Raw genomic sequence first — 19,976 nt, 5'->3', positions numbered from 1 at the left:
GAATAGTCCAGCCCGAACTGACAAGCCCGGTCTTCCCTAGACAAGAAACGAGCATCCCGAGACCGGTTTGAGGGAATCATCCCTCATCACTTTCCAGTATCTAGTGCTCCCTCAACGCTGAGCTGTTTGGCCTGAGCGCCCTGGTTACAGCAGACACACTAGCACAAATGCCCATAATCAAAATGTCTCTAAATCGTTGCCCAACAGACAATCTACAGGTAGGTCGGGAGATACCACAACTCTCTTAGGTCCAGTTACCCCTCCCCAGCAGAGATTCACAACTGCTAAGGAATGATCAGTCCTGACATTGCTATTGTTAGTTACTTGGTAAATTTGTCCAAGTATGATTTGTTCAGGGGACACAAGGTTCTCTGTCAACATTGGGACACTGGTCCCTGTGTCCCTGAAAGCTATGGCTTCCTTTCCATTGATCAAAGGTTGTTGCCTGTACTTGTCCAAGTTAGTGGGTCTTACTAGAAGGGGGCAGGATCAATGCCACCATCATGGACTTGAACAACCTTAGCTGGAGTTCTGACTAGGCCAGAACCCACCTCAGAACCCAAGGTTAACCCAATTAACCTTGGCTGCTGTACTAGCACTTTTAATGGTGCTAGAGGGCACAGTTGACTTAGGGGCTGTGGTAGTAGGCTCCTTGGCCTTTGGACAATCAGCATCTCTTGTCCAATGAGTCTTTGCAGTGCACAAATAACACAAAGGTTTCTTTTTATACTTCTTGGAATTTTGGGACTGTACAATTATTCATAGTCCTGTACCTTGCTTCCATGAGGCCTGCCTTCCAGATCCTTAATAGCACTATCAATTAAATCTACCCAGTCCTGGGTGTGTGTCTTCTGGGTGTCGCTGAACTTAAACCTGTATTACTCAGTGGTTAAGCCAAACCCATCAATGAGTGCACTCTTCAGAACTGAATAATTGTCCGCATTCTGTTTGCTAACATTGAGGAGCTTATCTCTACCTTTGTTAGCAAAGGAGAGCCACAAGATAGCTGCCCACTGCCTATGAGGGACCTCCTGAACTTTACAGGCCCTCTCTAAAGCAGTGGTCCATTTCTGGATGTCATCCGCTCCTGGTAAGGAGGGGCCATCCTGCTCAGGTTCCTAGTATCAAAGAGTTTTCCCTGACTCTAGGGACACATTAGGGTTGCCACCATGGGACTAGAGTTGCAAATTTTTCGTAGCTCTCTGGGATTCCAGGGCCTCCTTGTCAGGGGCCAACTGATCTCGCCTGAGCTGGAGTCTAACTCTCACGAGTTTGTTCAGGTGGTATTCTCTCTCCAAGGAGTCCTCTGTCTGAGAGATAGAGGTCCCTATGGAATGTCTAGAAACATTGGACTCAGCAGTGGGACACCTAGATCTCCTCTGTCTGCTCTGAACCCACCCAGGAGGAATAAAGGGGGACCTACTTTGTGCCATATGCACTATTCCCTGGATCAGAGTTCACCAAGATGGAGTCCTAAGACTCCTCTTGGTCATACTCAGAATAAGGGCCACTGGGAGTTACCCCTCCTGCCCCATCTTCTGGAGCATCCCCACTCACTTTGTCCTGATCCCCTGACCTGTCAGGGTTCTGGAGATCATCTTGGATAAGCAATTAAGAGGTGGTTGGATTGCTCCCTGTCTTCAACTTCCTAGAAGTTCACAGGTTCCTTAGTTCCTGGAACTTAAGACCACTGTATCTAGAAGGCTGGGGTAACTAGTATCCGCAACTAAAGACATGGTAACTAGCTGTAGTGTGGTGTTGCACCCACCTAACCTAGTGTAACAAATAGTTTCTTACCTGTCAGTGTAGTTTTGCAGCTTGAAGATCTTTCTGGATTCACTATGCTGTGCATTATTCCGCGATCTTGTGGTTGGGTCCGGATTCGTAGTCTTTCCTTTGTTTTTTTTTTTTTTTTGTAGCCCAGGTGGGCGGCGACGACGCACCATTTGGTGCACCTCCCGTGACGTCGTCGTGCTTCCTGCGGAAGTCCCACCTTTGGGGCGCCATCTTCGGGTTCTTTTCCCCCCCCCTTTTTTTTTTTTTAACCCTAGGCGATTGATTAATCCTTCGTCCATTTTTCTGTACGTTTTCATTCCTTCTGATCTTTTCCATTTTACCCCCTCTTCCTCCAGCCTCATCTTCCTGGCGGAGGTGGGTGGGTTCGCTAGTGAATCCAGAAAGATCTTCAAGCTGCAAAACTACACCGACAGGTAAGAAACTATTTGTTTTGCAGCGTGAATCTTTCTGGATTCACTATGCTGTGCATAGACTTTGTAGCGGTTTTCCTAATTTAGTGGCGGCTGGGTGGTAGATGAGCGTTGGTCGTTGAAAATGTGCTGAAGCACCTTCTGTCCAACCTGTGCTTCCTTGTTCATCTGAATGTCCACGCAGTAGTGTTTTGTGAACGTGTGCACAGATGCCCAAGTTGCCGCCAGACATATGTCCTGGATGGGTGTGTTCGCCAGGAAGGCAACGGTGGCCCCCTTCTTCCTTGTGGAGTGAGCCTGAGGCCCGTCCGCTAGCTCCTGTCCAGCCTGTTTGTGGCAGAATTGAATAGTGAGGGCAATCCATCTAGCGATGGTGCTCTTAGTCACTGGCCTACCCATGAAGCTAGTAGCAAAGGACACAAACAGCTGTTTCGACTTCCTGAGTTCCTTGGTTCTTTCAATGTAGTGCATCACCGCTCTTCTAGCGTCGAGGGTGTGCAGAGCCTTTTCTGCGTTTGAAGTCGGGTTTTGGAAGAAACTTGGTATCTGAATGCTCTGATTCATGTGGAACGCCGACACCACCTTGGGCATGAAGTGTAGGTCTGTCCTCAGGACTACCCTGTCCTTGTGGATCTGAATGTAGGGTTCCTGAAGTGTTAGTGCTTGAAGCTCGCTCACCCTGCGGAGTGAGGTTATGGCCACTAGAAAGGCAGTCTTCATCGTCAACATTTGTAGTGTGGCCTTGTGAATGGGTTCAAACGGTGCCTTCATGAGCTCTGTCAGAACCACGTTCAGATTCCATGCCGGCGGCGGCAACCTTTTCGGAGGGGCTATTCTTTTGGCTCCTTCCATGAATCTCTTCACCACCTGCGAAGTGAAGAAACTTCCACCCTTTTCACCTCTGGTGTAGGCAACGATCGCCGCTAGGTGTACCCTCAGGGAGCTCGAGCAGAGGTTACTCTTTAGAAGGTGTGTGAGGTACCTCAGCACTGTTGAGTCTCTTGTCATTCTGTTTTGGAGGCCCTTCTTCCTGCACCACACAGTAAATCTCTGCCATTTTGCGCTGTAGCATTTTCGTGTAGTTGGTTTCCTTGCCTCTCGTAGCACTCTCATAGTCCTAGGAGGCAATCTAAGGTGCGCGAACTCTAGGTCTTCAGGAGCCACGCCGTCAGGTTGAGGGTCTCTGGCTCCGGATGCAGGACCTCTCCGTTTTGCATGGAGAGCAGGTCCCTTCTCCTCTCGAACCTGTATGGATTGCCTTGTGCCATTTCTAGGATTTGTGAGAACCATGTCTGCCTTGCCCACTGCGGAGCCACTAGGATCAGAGTCATGTTGCTGGTTCTGCACTTGTCGAGCACTCTGTGCAACAGGGGTATCGGTGGAAAGGCGTAGGCAAATGTCCTCGACCAGCTTATCCATAGGGCATTTCCCTGGGATTGCTGATCTGGTTGCCTGGACGCGAAGCTTTGGCATTTTGCATTCTGGCGTGTTGCAAATAGGTCTATTGTGGGAGTTCCCTATCTCCGGAAAAGCTTCTCCGCTTCCTGGCCATTGAGCTCCCACTCGTGCGATGCCGAGGTCTGCCTGCTTAGCTAGTCTGCCTCCACATTGTCCTTCCCCGGTAGGTGAATTGCCAGTAGATCTATCCTGAGAGGTATGGCCCATCTCCAAATCTCCTGTGCCAGAGAGGAGAGAGGGAACGACTGTGTCCCCCCTGTTTGTTGATGTAGAACATTGCCGTGGTGTTGTCTGTTTGAACCAACACCCTCTGGTTGTACAGGTGCCTCTGGAATGCCTTCAGGGCTAGCAGGATTGTTTTCAACTCGAGGTAATTGATATGGCGAACCGCATCTGCTGGAGCCCACAGAACCCTCACTCTGAGGTTGTCCATGTGCGCTCCCCATTCCCTTTGGCGATGCGTCCGTGGTAATGGTCATTGTTGGGTTTGGTGGTGTCAGGCTTCTCCCTGCTGTCATGTTGTCTCTGTTCCACCAAGTTATCTCCTCCTGCACTGTGTGCGTAACAACCACTAGATCCTCCCAACTTCCGTTTGCTTGTGACCATTGCCGTTGTAGCCATTCCTGGAATGGTCTCATGTGCAGGCGTACATTCGGCACCAGCTGGATACACGACGCCATCATTCCCATCATCTTGCTCACTGACCTCACTGTCGGAGCTCGCCCCTTCTGGTAGAGCTGCGTCTCCTTCAGTAGGGCATCTGTCCTCCTGTCGCTGGGCACCACTGTGCTGTTCAGGGAGTTGATTTTCGCCCCCAGGAAAATCTTCACCTGTTTCGGTTCCAGCGATGACTTCCCCCAGTGAATCGAGAACCCCAGATTCGTGAGAGTGTCTGTTACGCGTTTTGCGTGCCTGTCGCACTCCTCGCGTGAGTTTGCCTTGACCAGCCAGTCGTCTAAGTAGGGGTAGACGTGGATCCCCTGCCTTCGTAGGTGGGCCGCGACCGCCGACAGGCATTTTGTAAAAACCCTTGGTGCCGATTTTAATCCGAAGGCCAGGGTTGTGAACTGGTAGTGTTCCTGGTCGATGTTGAACCTTAGAAGGCCCTTGTGTCTTCTGTTTATTGGGATGTGCAGGTAGGCATTCTTGAGGTCCACGGTGACCATGAAGTCCCCGTCTCTTATTTGGGGGAGTACCTCCTGCAGCAAAGTCATTTTGAACCTTTGCGTTCTGATGAACTTGTTTAGGTACCGCAGGTCCAGGATGGGTCTGAGGTTTCCGTCTACTTTCGGGACCACGAAGTAGTTTGAGTAGACCCCTTTGTTGCGTTCTCTGAACGGCACTGCCTCTATGGCTCTCTTTTCTAGAAGTTTCCGTGTTTCTTCTCTGAGCACGGCCAGTTCTTGAGCCGATCTCTGCCTTCCCTTTGGTTTCCTGTTTGGAGGTTTTTTCTCCAAATCTATGCAGTATCCGTACTGCATGACGTTCTGTATCCAATTGTCTGTGGTTATACGCCGCCACTCCTGAAGGTAGAACCTCAGTCTTCCGCCTACTGGTGTTGTATGCTTGTAGGCTTTTGAATCTTCTCTCCCCCCTGTTACTGTTTTGCGCCTCACCCTTGGGGGCATGTCGAGGTTAGGCGTCCTCTTGCGTGCTGAGTCACTTTGATGAGGGCTGGTCACCCCCTCTCCTCCTCTGGCCCCGTCCGTTCCCTCTCCCGCAAAAGGACTGTCCCCGAGGTTGGTACTGCCAGTTTTGCTTCTGTTGACCTTGTTGTCCGTGACTTTCACCCTGCTGACCCTGCTGGAACGTCTGGTGCGACGCCCCCTGCTGGCTTCCTCCTCTACCGTAGGGTCTCCTCGAGGGATTGCCTCGCCTCATTCCCCTCAGCTGTAGGGCCCCCATGGACCTCGCCGTTTCGTTTTCTTTTTTCAGCTGGGTGAGTTTCTCGTCTACTGTTGCTCCGAACAGTGTCTCTCCGTTGAAGGGGGTGCTAAGGATGTTGTTCTGCACCTCCGGTTTGAGTCCCGAGATTCTTAGCCATGCATGCCTTCTCTCTGTGACCCCTATGGCCATTAGTCTTGCTGAAGTCTCTGCCCCGTCCAACGCCGTCTTTATACAAGAGTTGGCGATGTTTTTGCCTTAGTCTACCAGGTGCGAGGCTCTCTGGCGGTATTCTTCGGGGAGGTGCTTTACTAGCTCCCCCATCTCGTCCCAGTGCTGGTACTGGTGCCTATTGAGAAGTGCATTGGAATTCGCCATGCGCCAGTGCATTGCGGCGTTCCTTTCGACTTTTCTTCCTGTGAGGTCTATCCTCCTGCTATCTTTATCAGGTGGTGGGCCCGAAGTTGCTGGTACGTTAGCCCTTCTCCTGGCCGTAGAAGCTATGATGGAGTCGGCGGTGACGCTACCTTTGATGTAAGGGGGGTCCAGGGAAGAGTGCTTATACTTCTCAGTCCTGGGCGTGATCGAACGGCAGGTCGCTGGTTCTTTGAAGGCTTCTCTCCCCTTATTCATCACGCTTTGTAGCATGGGGAGGAATTGGCTCCTCGTCTGGATGGGGAGCAGAGTCTCGAGGAGGAAATCGGCTTTCGGCCTCTCTTCGTCGAGCTTGACGCCGAAGGCTGTCGCTGCGCTCCTGACAACCATATTGTATACCCAGATGTCGTCGGGTGGCGAAGGCCTCGAAGGGTACGTGTCCACGGGCTCCTCCGGGTTTTCGGTGTCGAGATCTTGCCATTCGATGTCGTGGCTGGTAGATGGCGCCGAGCCGTAGAACGACTGCTGGTCTTCTTCCTCGGCTTCGCCGTCATAATAGGTCTCGTCCTCTTCTTCGAGATCTCTCGTCAGCCCCTCGGTGTCGAATTCGTCCTCGACCTCGACGACATCCGTCGGTGGAGCCGTTGGAATCTTGAATTCCTTCATCTTGGCGTCGAACTCCTTCTTCCTTTGAAGGATGTTCTCCATTTCGGCCTCGAGCCGTCTCTTCTTTTTCTCCATCTCGGAGATGCTTTCGGCGTCGACCGCGGGTCTTTTCAACGGAACTTGCGTCGACGTCGACCGTTCTTTCTGCGTCGATCGTCCCGTTTCCTGGGTTGTCTTCGACGGCCCTTGCCTTTCGGCGTCTTTCGGCACCAGAGAGTCCTTTTCGAAGGATCCGCTCGGCCTCTTGTCCATGCTTCCCCCTTTGGTCGTCGAAGTTTTCGGCGCCGGGGCTCCCTTCGTGGACTTTGACTCTGATTTTCTCGAGTCGCCCTCGTGTTTGAGGTATTTTCTGTTTTGTGCTCGACGATTCTCTTACCTAGTCTTCTTTTTTCTTGTCGGTCTCTACGACCGTGAAGTTTTCGGCTGCCTCGGCGACGTTGTCCTCATCGTCCGTGGAGAGGCCCAGATCGTAGAGCGATGGGGCCTTACCCTTGCCATCCATGCTGGCGTTGGCTCTTTTCTGCCGATCTCTCACCCGGAGCGTCTTCGGCGCGAAGGCTGAGCAGGCGTTGCAGTCCTTACTCTGGTGTTCGACCGGTAGGCAGAGGTTGGTGACCGGATGCTGGTCCTTCTGCGCGAACTTGTGGTGGCAGTTTGGGCAGAACTTGAATGGCGTCTTGTCCATCGCGCTCAGGGCCTCTGAGTGCGCATTCTCCAAGGTCGTCGAAGAAAAAGGCGAAAAACCTCCTTTCTTCGCGCTCCTGATGAAATCTCTTCCTTTCCTGTGATATCTTCTCAGTATTTATCGACGAAACTCGCTTTTCTTTCTTCTTCCTTTGATTGTAATTCTGGAGCTTCCCGATGACGATCCAGACCCAACGGCGGAAAAAAGAATCTGAAGATGGCGCCCCAAAGGTGGGACTTCCGCAGGAAGCACGACGACGTCACGGGAGGTGCACCAAATGGTGCGTTGTCGCCGCCCACCTGGGCTACAAAAAAGAAAAAAAAAAAAACAAAGGAAAGACTACGAATCCGGACCCAACCACAAGATCGCGGAATAATGCACAGCATAGTGAATCCAGAAAAATTCACGCTGCAAAAACTAATCTTCCTAAGATCGGAAAAAGGATTGTGCTAGACCCTTAACAACTAATCTACAAGTTCAGTAGAACTTACTTAGTCTATCTAAATATTATATGTGCCTAACGCTAGTGATGATTTTTCAATTAATCCACTCCTAGATTAGCTGGTAAAACAATGCAGGCTTGAATCCCAATTGCTGCACACCAATGTGTGCGAGTCTGGCTTAGTATATGGTGCTCACTTATTCAAGTGTAGCACCCTGCACTAATCCAGAAAACTCACATGGGGATTTTAGTGGTCTTAAGACAACCTTAGAAAGCTTTCTAAGTGGTAGCTATGGAGAGCAGCCTTCAGGCTTAAAGAATCGTGTTTTTCGTTTTTCCCCAAGTACTATTGCCCAAGACGTAAACGGCTGAAACCAATCTGCAAACAGCTGGGTACATGCCATCATGTCAAGGTGCTTCGCATCTTGAGATCAGATCCTAGCTCTACAATGGTTTGTGATGTTGCCAAGATCCTGGGCCACATGTGGGCATTAAGGAGAGGATGTGGCCTTACGGCTACAGCGGTCGACCTTGAAGCTGGGGAACCCAGTTCGAGTCTCGGCAGGGACACTCAACATCCTGTGATTCTGGGCAAATCACTTAATCCCCCCATGCCTAAAAATGAATGTGTTCACCTGTAACGTAACTGGTGCTCATGTAAAGCGCTCTGATACTTTTGGGTCAACTTCGCACTATATAAAACTCTTGGTGGAAAAAAAAAAAAAGAAGGCTTCTGTCGAAAGTGTGAAATCTCTGCAGAGAATATTAACTTTTTATAACCCATATCCGTAAGGTTTTAAACTATCCTCGAGTTGTTTTGGTCTACTGAGCAGCCTTTTACTGGCTCAGAGGGGGGTAAAAAGAATAGAAACCTGCCAGCATAGCGGGCCTGGTCGCCCGAGTGGTTTAGACCAAGGCTTTTGTTTTCATGCCTCCTACTCCATACCAGTGTTCACCTAAACCAGAATGGACTATTCGATTGGGAGCCTATGGATACTTTTAGCTCTGTTTTTAACCTACTGTGTTTATCTTTTTTCTTTCTAACTTCCAATTGGTTACCAACGTTTTAATGCTCATTGTACTCTACCTCATGTTGTGTACCACTCCTTTTAGTTCCCAATGTACAGGTCTGGTTTTAATATTCTCTGTATACTGTATTTTGCACTGGCAGTTTTATGGTCTATGACTAAAATAAAGTTGAATGATGATGATGGAACCAAACAGGGTAGTTATATATATATTAAAAAAAAAAGGTATTTCACCAGTACTTAAGGGAAAAAGAACCACACAGTAGTTATAAAAATATGTATTTATTATTAACACTAACACATTGTATTATCTCCTACTCAGAGATATAAACACAAGACACACAATACTTAGTAAATAGAGCATGTAAGTAGCACAAATACACCATCGTCTCCAGGGGGAGACCAAACCATATACTAAAATAGAGGAATGCAGACAACCACTCAAGACAAGAGTGGACCCACAAAATGTAGACGAGCCGGGGACACAGGGAACCATCCAAGGTGAGAATTGAATATGCTACTTACCAGTATGCATCTGTTCTTGGCATGTAGGGCTGCTGACATTCATATCTGTGCATAGATCGCCGCCTAGTGTTGGGTCCGGATGATTGCACATTGTTGTCCTGGAAGAGTCTTCGAAGTATCACGAGATAGGTGGCTCCTCCCCTGGACTACAGTGCGCATGGGCATCCACTCCATCCTTAGATTGGTTTTCGCCATTGTGGCAGTGATGGAGTAGGTACAGTAAGTGATGACCATGCTATACAGTAATTCTGAGTGCTGCAGCCGCTACAGGCGCCGGGGAGGAGGGTGGGCAATATGAATGTCAGCAGCCCTACATGCCAAGAACAGATGCATACTGGTAAGTAGCATATTCAGTTCGAGGCATGTGGGCTGCTGAATTCATATCTGTGCATAGAATACATAGCAGTTCCTCCATTAGCGGCGGCTACCCGTGCCAGCTGCAGCAGTTTGAAAAAGAGTTTTGAGAACAGCCTGTCCTACAGCTGCCTGCTGTTTTGAGTGTACATCTACACAGTAGTGTTTGGTAAATGTATGTATAGTGGACCATGTGGCTGCTCTACATATTTCCTGTAAAGGAATGTTTCCTAGGAAAGCCATGGACGCCCCTAACTTTCGTGTTGAGTGGGCTCGTGGGGGAATCGTTAATGTGCTTTTAGCTTTTTGATAGCAAATTTGAATACATTTAACGATCCATCTGGCTATACCTGCTTTGGAAATGGCGTTGCCCTTGTGTTGTGGAGAAAAGGCAACGAAAAGTTGTTTTGTTTTCCTAAAGTCCTTAGTTCTGTCTATATAGTACATGAGGGCCCTCTTTACATCTAGTGTATGGAGCATTCTCTCAGCGACATTTTGTGGATTTTGAAAGAAAGCAGGCAGTTCAATAGTTTGGTTCATGTGGAACTGCGATATCACTTTGGGCATGAATTTGGGGTTGGTACGTAGTACAACCCTGTTTGCGTGAACCTGTATGAATGGCTCTTGAATGGTTAGTGCCTGGAGTTCACTAACTCTTCTTAACGAAGTGATTGCCACTAAGAAAGCTACTTTCCAGGTGAGGAATTGAATCTCACATGAATGGAGAGGTTCAAAGGGTGGACCCATTAATCTGGTGAGGACCAAATTGAGGTTCCACACCGGTGCCGGTGGGTGTCTTGGGGGAATTACTCGTTTGAGTCCCTCCAAGAAGGCTTTGATGGCAGGCACTCTGAATAAAGAGAGGCGCTGCCTGTTTTGGAGATAGGCTGCTATCGCGGTTAAATGGATACGTATTGAGTTGTATGCCAGATTGCATCGGTATAGGTGTAAGAGGTAACAGATGATGTTTTGAATGGATGCGTCCAGCGGGTTAATGTCATTGTTGTTGCAGTAAATGACAAACCTCTTCCATTTAGCCGCATAGCAAGCTCTGGTCGTGGGTCTCCTGGCTTCTTTGATGATATCTATACAGTCAGGTGGCAGGTTTAGGTAGCCAAACTCTAAGACTTCAGGAGCCAGATTGCCAGGTTCAGCTGTTGCGTATCTGGGTGCCTAATTTCGCCATGGTTCTGCGTTAAAAGTGCGGGTTTGATCCGCAGCCTTTGATGCGGCACCACGGAAAGTTCTAGAAAGGTGGTGTACCATGGTTGGCACGCCCATGTGGGAGCCACTAGGATGAGTGTTAGTGAGTGTTGTCGCAGTTTGCGTGCCACTAGCGGTATCAATGGCGCTGGGGGAAAAGCGTACGCAAATCTGCCGGACCAGTTCATCCATATCGCATTGCCCTGTGACTGCGGATGTGGATGTGGGAACCTGGCGGCAAAGCTTTGGCATTTTGCGTTTTCGTTTGTGGCGAATAGGTCTATCTCTGGATGACCCCACTGTTGGAAGTACGGCTGGAGTACTGACGGATGTAGCTCCCACTCGTGCATCTGGTGGCTGTGTCTGCTGAGCAGATCCGCCATCTGGTTGTCTTTGCCCGGGAGGTGTTCCGCCATGAGGAATATGTTCCTCTGAATGGCCCACTTCCACATGCTCTGAGCCAGATGAGACAACTGTGGAGAGTGTGTTCCTCCCTGCTTCTGTATGTAGTACATGGCAGTCATGTTGTCCGTCCGGATCAGCACGACTTTGTTGCACAAGTGTACTTTGAATGCCTTCATGGCTAGGAAGATTGCCATCAGTTCCAGAACATTGATGTGCATCCTCTTTTGTTGCGTCGTCCATAGTCCCTGCACTGTGTAAGTGAGTACATGAGCTCCCCAACCCTGGAGAGAGGCGTCCGCCGTCAGTATTATTTGTGGAACAGGCTCTTGGAACGGTCGGCCCTTGCAAAGGTTTTGTGGATTCCACCAATGCAGAGAGTTGTATGCCCGACCGCTCACCAACACTAGGTCTTTTAGTTGTCCGTGAGCCTGATTCCATTGACGTGCTAAGCACTCCTGAAGCGGGCGCATATGTAGTCTCGCGTGCGGGACTATGAAAATGCAGGAGGCCATCATGCCTATCAACTGCATGAACACTCGCGCAGGAAGGGAGTGTTGAGGTTTGAACTTGGAGATCAGCAGTTGCATGCTGTTGATCCTCACTAAATTTGGCTGAGCCGTGGCTGCCAGAGTGTTTATGGTCGCGCCCAGGTACTGTCGTACGTGTGCGGGTTGGAGATGTGATATTGGGTAATTTAGTGAGAATCCCAGACTGTGAAGAAGGTGAATGGTGAGGGACATGTGGCTGGCACATTGCTGGGCTGACTTTGCCTGAACAAGCCAGTCGTCCAGGTAAGGGAAGACGTGAATGTGTTGTCTCCGTAGATGTGCAGCCACTGTTGCTAGGCACTTGGTAAAGACCCTGGGTGCTGTTGTTACTCCGAAGGGGAGAACTTTGAACTGATAGTGATGCCCCTGAATAGTGAACCTGAGATATTTCCTGTGTGATGGGTGTATGGGTATGTGGAAACAGGCATCTTTCAAGTCCAGTGTGGCTAGGAAGTCTCCCTGACTGAGTAGCGGTAGAACCTGCTGTAGGGTGAGCATATGGAAATGCTCTGAGAGAATGTAGCGGTTGAGGGGTCTCAGGTCTAGTATAGGTCTGAGCGAACCGTCCTTTTTTGGGATTAAGAAGTACAGTGAGTACACCCCTGTCCCCTGTTGGTTGACAGGCACGACCTCTATTGCACCTTTTTGCAGCATACTTAGCACTTCCTGCTGCAATAATGCCAAGTGCTCTACGGACATAGGACGGTGCTTTGGCGGTATGTTGGGTGGAGTGGACGTTAATTCGAGACAGTAACCGTGCTGGATAATGTCCCTGACCCACCTGTCTGTGGTGATGGTTTTCCAGGCTGACAGGAACCGTTGGAGTCTCCCCCCGACAGGTGTTATGTGGTCGGGGGGCAGGGAGAGGGCGTCACTGTTTGTTTTTGGGGGAGGACCTGGTGTTGCCGTACCACGTCCTCTGCCTTTGGTGCTGGAGCCACGATATCCACCTCTGGTGGTTTTATCATAGTTACTTTGTGTGCCCCCTTTAGTGTACTGCTGCTGTGACCCCTGACCTCTAGCTGCTCCTCTATTCCCGGGGCGACGAAAGGAGCCACTACGAAACTGCTGCGTCTGCAGAGCCCCCATTGATTTCGCAGTGTCAGTGTCTTTCTTAATTTTTTCGAGGGTAGTGTCAACTTCAGGGCCAAATAAATAGTCTGGGTTGACCGGTTGATTTAAGATATTGTTCTGAATCTCAGGCTTGAAGCCTGAGATTCTCAACCATGCATGCCTCCTCAACATGACGCTTGTGTTGACTGCCCTCGCCGCAGTGTTGGCTGCATCCAGTGCGCACTTGATGGATGCATTGGTAAGGAGTTGTCCCTCTCTGATAAGGAGCTCCGCTGCCTCTTTATATTCATCTGGCAAATGTTGTAGCAGTGATTCTAGTGTGTCGTAGTGGGACCTATCATAACGTGCCAGGAGTGCCTGTGTGTTGGTAATGCGCCAGATGTTTGCTGCTTGCGCTGCAATCCGTTTGCCTGATGTCTCCAGCACTTTGGACTCCTTGTCTGGGGGAGGAGCATCACCCGTTGTTTGTGAGTGGGCTCTTTTGCGAGCATTAGCAACAACCATGGAGTCTAAAGGTAACTGACCCCTAATGTACATAGGGTCTCCGGGTGCAGGCTTGTATTTCTTTTCAATCCTGGGGTTCAGCACCCGTGCCCTGGTTGTTTCTGTAAAAATGTCTTTTGCAGGTTTTAGAACTCCTTTTAACATGGGCAGAGTTTTGACAGTTTTTTCAGAAGAGGCGAAAGTGTCCACCAAGATGTCTTCTTCGACAGTGTCAGAATGGAGTTCTACTCCATGATTGGCAGCAGCCCGTTCTATGAGGGCATTAAAGGCAGCAGGGTCCTCTGTGGGAGATGTCTTTATGTTATAAAGCTGCGTGTCATGGGTATCTGGTGCGGTACCCTGGTCGGTGGGGTCATCCCATGCCTGATCTGGGTCTTGCAGGTGATCATCAGGATCGATATCCCCAGGGTAGGTGGTATCATCCCCTACATAGTCCTCTCCTGCGTCTGCCTCTGAAGGCGTAGGAGAAAAGGACGGTGGACCCTGATGGAAGGGTTGAAAGTGTTCATGAAGCACTGGCTCTGATCCTGCCGGCAATTTGTGTTTGAGAGGAATTTTGTAGGAGTCCAATCCCCTCTCTGGCGTGATTTTCCGCTTGCGGAGCATCAACCTACCAGTGTTGGCGTCGATAAATTACGCCTGTGAAGGCTCGATATCCGTTTGTCCAGTGGATGGGGACTGTGTTTGGCGGACACGTGTCCGAATCTCGAACAGTTTTGGCACCGTGGGTGGCGGCAACCCAAACGTGATGTTGGCCGGCGCCGAGTGTGATTTCGCAGCCTTGTGCGTGTCGGGACCCGACGTAGAGTGGAGGGTTGCCCGTTCTCTGATGCGTTGCAACGATGCTGAGACCTGTTGCAAGGTGAACGCAGATGGCTCCTTGGAACCGATCGGCACCTTGGAGGTAGGCGTCGAAGCGGCATCCGACTTCTTTGCAGTCATGGGGTCGTCGATCCGAAGGGAGGTATCGATGCTCGTTGGAGTCGATGATTTGGCAGGCGCCGCCGTCTTAGACGTCGACGCAGACGGGGTGGCCACCTTGACTTTGGTGGTCTGGGCCGTAATCTTTGGTGGCAGAGGCGCCTTGTGGGGACAGAGGGCCTTCTTCTTCGGCTCGGCACCCGTATCCGCTGCGGTGAGCTCGGCACCGAAATCCCTTTTTGCGCGTTCGGAGCCGATGACCTTTGCCGGCGGCGAAGGAGTGGAGGGCTTCGAGGCCTTCGAGCCGATCGCAACCAGTTTCACTTTTGGTTTCAATGGAACCGGTGCGATGGACGGTTTCGGTTTCGCTGAAGGAAATCTAGTCGTTTTCGATAATAATGGCTCTTGTGAAATGTTAGAGGCCAGGCCTGGAGGCGGGGCAGAAGAACCGTGAGATTGATATTGGGTAAGGCCCGAAGGCGATCCCTCGACCTGAGCCTTATGACGACTTAGTTTTTCGGCCTCCGTATCGAGGGGTTGGCCTAGCTCTTCGCTGGAGCTATCTTCCTCAGCCCCAAGGGCCTCATCGTAGTCTCCTACCTCTTCGACGACTTCTTCTCCCTGAAAGATCACCTCATCGTCGTCTTCCGATCGTGAGTCGTGTTCGGAAGCGGGGCTGAGTCTACGTCTTCCACGCTCTCGGCGTCCTCGTCTTCGGTGATAAAGAGGTTGGCCGGGGCAGGCGCCGATTGCTGCGCCTCCAATCTCGCTGCCCGTCGATTCCGGAGAGTCTTCTTCCAGCGGAACCGGTCACAGGCCATACATTTCGACTCATCGTGATCCGGTGAGAGACATTTGTTGCATACCGGGTGGACGTCGATGTGTGGGTATTTCGCGTGGCATAAAGGACATCTTTTGAAGGGAGTCCTCGATTCCATTGTCGATCGAAGTTCGATGTTCGGACCAAGCGGATCCGAAAAGCTTGAAGAAGGTGCTAAAGCACTAAAGAAACTAGTCGACACCGAACAGGAACAGTACCGACGATAACTAAAGGCCTTTTGGCCTTAAACTGAATTTTCCTAACTTGAGCTAAGATAAGCACATCCGAACCCAATGGCGGAAAAAAACAATCTAAGGATGGAGAGGATGCCCATGCGCACTGTAGTCCAGGGGAGGAGCCACCCATCTCGTGATACTTCAAAGACTCTTCCAGGACAACAATGTGCAATCATCCAGACCCAACACTAGGCGGCGATCTATGCACAGATATGAATTCAGCAGCCCACATGCCTCGAACCTAGGAACCCCACGAAGGTTGTGTGCAGAGTGGGAAAACCACTGCGAGCTCAATGTTAGTCAATGGGTAAGCCGCGGTTGCAGTTTTAAAGAAAAAGGACCCCCTTCCCAGCAGACCCTGAAGACACCCCGTAGAAGATGTAAGGTTGGAGAGTCACCCCACCCGCGGATACCCCAGGAACCAGGATACCTTCACCAGGAAAGCCGGGTTCATAGGTGTCAAGTGACGTCGGAAACCAGGACTTCAGGTAAGATGCTGCTGGAGAAGAAGCAGAGGAGTCCGGTGGAACATAAAGGTGGATTCAAGATAATAACCTGCAAGCTGAGGGGACAGAGTCTATGCCAGGAGGCATGGAAGACGAATGCCCACCGATGTCGCAGATGCAGGAGAGGTTGACGGTGCTTTTGAAGCTGCAGCTGTGTGGCCCGGCGACGCTGTGGAAGACCAAGAGCCATTTACAAGCGGTCCCATGTCGGATGTCGAGAACCAGGTGGTCAGTGTCCGGCAGTTGCACCACAAGCCTTGGCAGCAGCAAACCGTATAGTAGACAAAAAAGGAGCAGTTTCGGGACCAGCAAGGTCCAAGTGGCTAACCACAAGCAGGTAAGTTAAAGGAGGCCCTGAGCAAGCAGGGGAGCCCACTGGAGCCAAAGAGGACCCATGGGCCAGAGCCATAAGAGGACCTCGATCAGCTCATCAATGAAGAAAGCCCATGGTGCAGAGGAAGTGGTGAGAGCGAAGATCTTGGTTGCAGGAGTTGCTTGAGGTTGGAGCTTCTTGGAGCCCGAAGATCTCTGGAGGAGAGTCAACAAGCCTTAGCAACCGCAAGTCAATGCGGAGCACAGGGGTTCTGTGCCAGCAGTTTCGACGAGGGATACTGGTCTTAAACTCCGTATAAAGACAGTGCAGGCCTTGAGGGAGTTGCAAAACAACTACCTGTGTTGCAGAGTCTTTCGGAGTCCATAGGAGCACAGGATCAGCAGACCGGTCAGCTGTGTTGTGGTTCCTGCAGATGACAGGAGTGACTCCTTCAACCCAAGGGAGATTCCTTCAGGGTCTAGGATGTCCACAGGCCTGGTGAAGAACCTGTATGGGGCTGGGGCACGGGCACAGACGTTGCAGAAGACCAGCAGGACAACGAGACCAGGAGCAGCAGGAACCTTCCTCGTAGCAGTCTCGGTTCCCAAAGCAAGTCCAGCCAAGTCCAAAGTGTTCAAACAGTTGAAGTAGTGTATGATCTGAATCTTGTCCCACGACAAATCTAGGGACCTACCCACAGGTAAGCCCTTCAGTACCCTTAGGAAAGGGTCTAGTTTCGCGCCAGAGCGGGAGCCAACAGTTCCCTGAAATGGTTTGAGCTGGAGTATGCAAGGAGGGCACCACATGTGCCCTTCAAGCTGTCTGTGGTGCTGGCAAGCACCTCCACCCTGCCCCAATACACTAAACCCTGAATGGGAGGTGGTCACACCTCGCTGTGACAGGATATCTACTGTTCTGCCTTCACCTGTTCGAGCTTGGCTCAGCAGCAGGAGGGCAGAAACAGGTCTCTGGTAGGCAGCAGCCCTAGCTCGCTGTCCGGTTCAGGAATAGGGGTAGCAGCAGCACTGAGGGCCTCCTGGAGGAGTTTTACAGTGCATGGAATCATTCCTCCCACACGGTTTATGGTATGAGGGTATGATTCCAACATTTTTTATAACAAACTTGACAGGGTTCGCTACAGTCAGTTTAGAGATGGTCATCGCATAATGACGCATGGCCACTCTAGATGTCATAATGACTGATGCACTTACAACCCGGGAGAATGGACTCTGAAGGTTGTAGGGGTGACCTGCTCATGCAGGGGAACCCTCCCACCTAGGACCCAACACCCTGGCTTCAGGATTGAAAGGCCTGCCTTAGGGGTGACTTATAGGTTTTAAGTGTAGTGACCTCAGATTTAGGAAAACCTATATCTGTTGTAAGTGGTGCTAGCACCAACTTATACAGGCTGCAATGGCAGGACTGGAGTCACATTTTGAGTGGTCTCCCATGTGGCATAATACATGATTCAGCCCATGGGAGACCCCTGGGCTACCTATGCCCTGGGTACCTAGGTACCATATACTGGGGACTTACTGGGGTACACCAGCAGCCAATCTGAAGTGTACCCAAGTACTCAGTATGTCCAATTCAGGAAAGAAGCACAGAAACTGGAGTCCTGATTAGCGGGATCCCAGTCAGACTAGTCAGAAAAACAATGACACCAGCAAAAAGTGGGAGTGACCATGAAAGTAGATCCTACTTTCCTGCAGCTACTGCCTCTCTAAAGCGGCTTTAGTGTTCCATACAGCCTTGTTATTAAACAATTTCAGAGAGCTGGCTCAATTCAGACTGATTTGAAAGGACATAACAGAAGATGGAAGGTAGGCAAAGTCCTGTGTAAAGAAAGAATACCGTTCTGTGTTCTAGATAGGTTTCCTGAGAATTATGATTTCCGGGTCTTTTCCTTCTTGAAAGTTGGTATTTTAATCATTAAGTTGTCTGAGCTATACAGGGAGTACAAAACACCAGAAAATGACAGTTTTAATGCCAGGTAGATGGGAGGTCCTTATGTACCGCTTTGTATGTAATGCAGGCAAGTTTGAACTTGCATCTAGCTTCTACTGGTAGCGAACAGAGTGAAAGCAACAGCGAGTGATGTGGCACATTTCCCAGGCCCTGAAACAAGTCTAGCTGCTGCATACAGTGTTGACTTAAGAGGAGTAAGGTGGGTTTTGGGAATTCCACACCACAGGGAATTGCTATACTCTAATCTAGAGAGAACTAGAGCCTGAGTTATATGTTCAAGGTGTTCTTCTAGGATGAGAGGATTTCTTGTATCAAGTTTCATGTTGGTACTGGGCTCCTTTGGCTATGGCATTTATAGGTTGTAGTCTTTCAACGCCTCACTACACCACCTATGAGTTTTATTTGAATACAGTTACTGTTCCTGTCTCATTTACTACTGACATCTTTTAGTTTTATTGTTCACCATTATATAGGTAAATTAATATACATGAAAAAAATATTTACCTGATCTATGATGCCATTTAGAGTATTAAGCAATGTGAATCCACGACCTTTTACCAAGTACTGTCCAAGACCAGCCATATGACTCTCATCTTCTTCCTCTCTAGTTTCTGGTCTCTGAACCACTGCACTGCAGAGTCTGTTGACATCAATCAAGAATTCACGTGCCAAGCTGTTACTGGCGCTGTTCATGGCAAGGCTGAAGTCAAAATAAAATACACAAGTTTAAATTCCAACATGTTTTATTTTATTTCTATACAATCTACGGTACTAAATGCAAAATTTGCTGTATTCCTGAACTGGAATTTTAACAACAACCTCTATCCAATTAAAAGAACTAATGCCAAGATAAAACATTCACATCTGTAAGCGATTGGGGTGCCACTCCTTTGTTTGCCGTATACAAGGAAACCCCATGAGTCAAGAGGGACCGAGGGTTTACAAACTGCTTTTAGAGACAATGGTCCCTTTCACAAACAAATATAGAAAGAGTAGTATAACACAGAACTATACTGTGAACTGTATAGTTTTTTACAAATGGACAAATATATTTAACAGTTTTTTTGTATCATTTGAGGGAGGCTCATATTGTGTCTTTTCCTCTCATTTTAGGAGGTAATTTTGATCTCCATCCGTCTGAGCTTAATTCTTGTGTACAAGGCTCTTGGTGGGACAATGATAGTGTGGACTCCCTTCATGCTGAACATTAGACCCAAAAGGATTTTTCTAAAATAGTATGCGGAATGGGTTGAATGCATATTTTTCTTTGAACAAAGTTGATTCAAAATCTCCTCGGAATAAGGGTCCTACTTTTATTGGGAGGGGGGTGCAGAGACCGTCATTGATTTTATATTTTTCTCTGCCCAACTAGTTCCTTTACTAAAGGGTTTTAAGATGTTCTGTAGCACCTTGAGTGATCCTAACAATTTAAGCTTAATATTATTGCAAGAGAGGGAAGTCAAGAGACCACACGTTTGCACCCCATGGCCTTATGGACAAGAATTTTATTTCTCCTACTGCTCAAGGGCAAATGATTAAGTGGACTTAAATAACCTGCAGGGTTTCTTAGTACGATAACTAATATTTGTATTAAGTAGTTTAACTTGTGCCTCTCAAAGACTGCTTTTGACTTTGAGATACTTGATTCTTTCTAAGCAATCAGTAACAAGATTATTATTATTATTTATACGTTTTACATAGCGCTAGCTAGACCCGGGGGTATCAGAGCACTTTACATACATAGGTGCATAACATAGCATGACAGAGGGATGCATACAGATAAAAGCCAAACATTATAAGTAGTCGTACATTGCATAGCAGGACATAACTGTGCATGAGGATATAAGCAACACA

At 49.2% G+C, this 19,976-nt stretch overlaps 1 protein-coding gene across 3 annotated transcripts in view; it reads right to left on the bottom strand.

Annotated features, from left to right (window-relative positions):
* Nucleotides 1-19,976, bottom strand: part of LYST (lysosomal trafficking regulator) — a 3,752,809-nt gene that overhangs the window by 3,486,265 nt on the left and 246,568 nt on the right. For all 3 annotated transcript variants that reach the window (XM_085611970.1, XM_085611971.1, XM_085611972.1), the window contains exon 2: nt 18,627-18,822. In XM_085611970.1, coding sequence (XP_085468096.1) covers nt 18,627-18,815 — 189 coding nt within the window. In that variant the 5' untranslated portion in view covers nt 18,816-18,822. The remainder of the gene's footprint in view (nt 1-18,626; nt 18,823-19,976) is intronic.

Source organism: Triturus cristatus, chromosome 6 (genome assembly GCF_964204655.1).
Source record: "Triturus cristatus chromosome 6, aTriCri1.1, whole genome shotgun sequence".
Taxonomy (NCBI): domain Eukaryota; kingdom Metazoa; phylum Chordata; class Amphibia; order Caudata; family Salamandridae; genus Triturus; species Triturus cristatus.
Note: the sequence above shows the minus strand (reverse complement) of the source record. Positions and strands in the feature narration are given on the sequence as shown.